The 4799-nt window shown below is 28.6% G+C and overlaps 1 protein-coding gene across 2 annotated transcripts in view; it reads left to right on the forward strand.

Moving 5' to 3' along the window:
* The window catches only part of LOC106462938, a 35855-nt gene extending 31744 nt beyond the window's left edge, over window positions 1-4111 (forward strand). For both annotated transcript variants that reach the window (XM_022390338.1, XM_022390339.1), the window contains 3 exons: window positions 473-759; window positions 2033-2221; window positions 3407-4111. In XM_022390338.1, the coding sequence (XP_022246046.1) occupies window positions 473-759; window positions 2033-2221; window positions 3407-3430 (500 nt within the window). In that variant the 3' untranslated portion in view covers window positions 3431-4111. The remainder of the gene's footprint in view (window positions 1-472; window positions 760-2032; window positions 2222-3406) is intronic.
* Window positions 4112-4799: the final 688 nt, after the last annotated feature.

Here is a 4799-nt window from a genome sequence, read left to right on the forward strand (position 1 = left end):
CTGCAAGAAAAGTTGTCTGTATTGATTTGTCCTGGGGATGCAGTACTTTGTTAACTCAATCCTGCATATGTAGAATTTTCTCTGTGGCACATGCATATGAGTGCTTTTGCCATAGGATATTTGTCCAGTTGAACGTTAGAACTGTAACTGTGAACAAGACCATTTTCACAGTTTCAGAATTATAAACATGGATGACAGTCTTTATTACCACAAAACTAAACTTTTTAATTGTTCATTATTATCACTATACTTTGTTAATTAATATTGTTTTTATTTTTGATAATTTATTTGTAAAGTATTAATATTTTATGAACTTTTTTTTTTTAAGTACAATTTCTAAGTCACATAAACTGTTCATAAATCTGTTTTTCTCTAAAATTGAAATAAGTATTAAGATTTTGTTCCAAATATTATAAATGGTGTGAAAAGGTGTGCAGATATGTTAATTTCATTTTAAGATAAAATGTTTTAGGATGTGTTGCACCAGCAGTTGCTGAGTCTTCCCTCTTAACCAGTAGGAATTATGCGTTAGCCTTGGAAACTTTTCCTTTTACTTGCAATTTTCACTATAAACTGAGGATAGCAGAGAGAAAATATGTTAAGAGAAGATGTAGGAACAGATTCTTCCAAAAGGAAATATCTACAAAACCGACCAGTGGTAAAACATCTCAGTTCAATAAGGAAAATAGAAGGAAAAGAGACTTGTACAGCTTTACTGAGAGTGAAAATAATGAAATGAATTCATCCACTAGTTCTGAGGTATGTCTAGACTTACACATTCCATGATGTATTCTGATGCTTATGAAAACTATTTAGAATTAGAGTGCACTGACAAAAAAACAATGTTATTTCTGAAGTTTTTTCTTGCTTCTTTTATTAATTACTATTTAAATCTCGTAAGCATAATTTTAATCAATTATTTTATGTTTGATTCAGTAGAACACTGATAGCTTGCCAGAAGTAAATTCCACTATAACAGCTTGTGAGTTTTGCTTAATAAATATCCAAAATGTATTTTGTTATAGTATTTTGGCACTTGTGTATAAAGTTAAAATCATAAATAATATTCAACGTTAAACTGGTACACAATTAAAAAACATTTTATTTAGGCCTATCTATGGCCTTCAAAAAGTTGGCAGCTCTACATGTTTCAACATTACAAGGATGACGTTGTAACGTTGAAACATGTAGAGTCGCCAACTTTTTGAAGGCCATAGATAGGCCTAAATAAAATGTTTTTTAATTGTGTACCAGTTTAACGTTGAATATTATTCATGATTTTAAATGTATTTTGTTATTTGGTTTAAGAGTTTATACTTGGAAATTTCTCATCAGTTCTAATTTAAGAGACAAATCAACAGTTTTCTCCATTTAACTCATTTCAGATGGTTTTTATAAATTAACAATTAATATATATATTTTAGTTAGTAATTTGAAACAGTTTATCTAAATACTATTTCATTTTTTGTTTATTGGTGGAAATGAGATGTCTGTTGAAAAATTGAGTGAATCAAAATCTTCAGTCATCCTTGAACTGTATAACACACAACCATGCTTCCTTATTCACAAGCTACAAGAAATATCTAAAGAAAAAAGTTTTACTTATGTTCTACACCTAGAGTTAATTGTAGAAGCAAAAGCAGAATGGGTTTGGAATTATGTAAAATAGTCTAGTTGCACAAGTTTTATATATCTATTTCTAAAGTTTTTTTTTTTCCATATTATTACCCTTCCAATGTTTGATGTAACTTCTTGTATTTGTTATTGCAAATACCATTACGTGCCAAGTTTCATTGGTAACTGTCATAATAATTATCTATTTAATGCAGTTCCAACATATACTTTTTATGACATTGGTTTGCATTTTGCATTATGTAAATGAGATCATGATTAGATGCAATCTGAACACTTTAAAAAGTAAATCTATTTTCAGAGTAAGACGTTTGCATAATTATTTATTTATTTTTTTAACTCATTATAAATTATAATGTAATATATAAATGTAAATTTTTTTAGAACTTTAATTTTTCAGAGTTTCCAAGCTTTAGCTCCCTCAAAACGTCCTAGAAGGACCCGTGTTCCATTTTCAGAAGACGAGGAAAAGTTCATTGAAGAGGGTGCTGTTAAGCTAAACAAAAACTGGAAGTATATTTTGTGGACTTATGATTTTCATCCTTCTCGTACACCAGTAGATCTCTATGACAAATATAGAAGAATGAAGGTTTTGGTGACCTTTTGATTTTATTAAGTTTTTAAAACTTATTTATTAGTGCCAATTTAATTTGTTTTGTCATACGAGGTAATTATGGGTATAAATAATGCAACAGTGATTATCTGAGGATATCATAAAAGCAGGCTAGATATAAGTTTTTGGTGAAATACTTAAAATATGTTTGTGTGGGGTTAAAACATTTCATTCTCAATGGAATTGACAGTAGAACATGAACCAGAAATATGCTTAGTTTTGCCAAAGAAAGAGTCAAGTAAACAAGAAAGCAGTAGTCAACAGTTTGTAGAAACAATATTTCAGTGGGATACTCGAGAATCAAGAACATAAATGATAGTGAAGAGCAGTGTGGGGATGAGAAGAATGTCAGCTTTATATTTCAAATTCTGGGAACTTTTAGCTATATAATGTGATTAAAGGCATTTTCAATGATTTTCTTTATTCAAACGTATTGTTGAATTTTGGTCGTCAAAAAACTGTGAAAACTAGAAAATGAGCATGCTCTACATAATATTAACTAGGTACTCTTGGATTGTGAACTCTCACACATTCATTCAGTATCTCTTGTATAAAATGCTCCAACAATTAAGTAAAGTTCCAAATGGTGAAATAGATAGAAATAAAAGTATGATTAATTGGTGGTTATTTAGCATTCTTGGATTAACTATTGTAGATGAAAGGGTGAATTATTTACTACTTTCTTTGTTTTTTAAGACAGTCATTAACCATATGTTTATGTACTTTTAATTTATATCTTGTTTTGCCTTTAGTAATAAGGCTATGTTTTATTTCCACATGCAATACATTTTGGTAGCAAAATCTGTTACTCAACATTATTTTTTTTTGTTTTTTGTTGAATTACAGACAGTAATTTTTGGAATTTTCTCCTGAAGTGCCCTGAACTTTGAGCATGTTTTTTTTGCAGGAAAATAGATTTTTATTCAAAAAGATTTTCAACTGATGAATCAGTCTTCTGTGAATTTTAAAAGTATATTTTAATTTACAAGATTAAGGCAAATGATCAGTGCTCTTCATGATCTTATGCATATCATGAATACGTAGAAACCACCTAGTTTTTGTACAACATTGTTCTAGAAAATTTGAGCTTATAATTCATTATCACAACTTTGCTGCATTATTTTATACACTACAGAATTTTTATTTTGTTTCACTCTATAGAAGAAACAGTCCATGTTTAACTAAGAAATAGAAGATGAAGTAGCAAGTAACTCAAAAGTAGGTCATCCTTTGAAAAAGGAGAACTTACCATTGTCCATGTGTGAGCAAAGAAGGTTAAAGCATGGAGTTCACAAGTTTGGCTATAATTGGAAACTCATTCTTTCATCCTACAAGTTCATCCACCAGAGAACAGCCAGTGAGTTACGGGAACGGTGGAGGAAATTGTGTAAGAGAGAAAAAGTAGCTTAAAGTTATCTCTTGTAAACTTTTTCTTACACTTACCTGTACCAATGTAAAAAAAAAAAAGTTTTTCAATTAACGTCTATTTGCCAACTTTGAATTTTATTGACATGAGATTGCATAATTGCTTCAAAAATGAAAAATCAGTTAGTACTGAAACTTTCAAATATTACTTTTATTTAAAGTGAAATCAAATTAATTTATTTTGTTTTTACATAACAAGAGGGTTAATTTCTTGAATTATATTCTTGTTGAATATTTTATAGATTTTTTTTCCACTTCCCTGTGATATACAAGTTTATTTAAATTTAATATTCAATTTTTAAAAAGTCATGTTTACTTGATCTCGAAGAACAATGAAATACATTGATGTGGTAAAAACTTTTACACTATTTAAAACAAAGTATGACTGTAATCATTGGCATTCAATATGTTCTGACACAATAAAGAATAATCCAATTTAAATGGTCATTTTATTTTTTAGATTACTTTGGTTGATTCTAGTATAGTTAGTATTTCATGGGCTTATTGTTGTGGTTAGAGAGTTTTATTTTGATAGTTAGGTGATGCCTTTCAGAAAGGTTTTAACACTCAAAATTCACACTTTTTTATTACCTATTTCAGACAAAACGAGTGGCTAATATTTACCAAAAGTAAGAAAACATTGTAGAAACCTATTAACACTGTTAAAGACCTATTCATTATTATTTTTTTAAAGAGGAGTTGACAGATAGTAACATATTAGCAAAGTATTAATTCTCTTTTGTTTTCATATACTCCAAACATAGTCATCACCTCATTGAAATCAGCAATAAGTAACAAAATTATTAGCAAAATAAGTATACAATGAAACTTGTTAGATCAACTTGAGACACATCTAACAGGTTTTAATGATATACCTGTTTTGTGAAAGGTAATTGGCTAAAATAAAAAATAATTTAAAAATAGTGATGTTATTTCTTATTTTAAGGAATCTGCCTTTTATTTTTTAGAGAAGATTTGTTAAATCCAATCTTTTCTGCTCTATTAAAGCTCTATGATCAGCTAAATCAAGTGCATTTTGATTTGTTAAATAACCTATTAATCTAAAAGTTTACAATGCATATTTAGTTCCACCACTTGTATATTTGCTAACACAAGTTCTAACCACACA

This window comes from Limulus polyphemus, unplaced genomic scaffold (assembly GCF_000517525.1).
Source record: "Limulus polyphemus unplaced genomic scaffold, Limulus_polyphemus-2.1.2 Scaffold1286, whole genome shotgun sequence".
In the NCBI taxonomy this organism is placed as follows: Eukaryota; Metazoa; Arthropoda; class Merostomata; order Xiphosura; family Limulidae; genus Limulus; species Limulus polyphemus.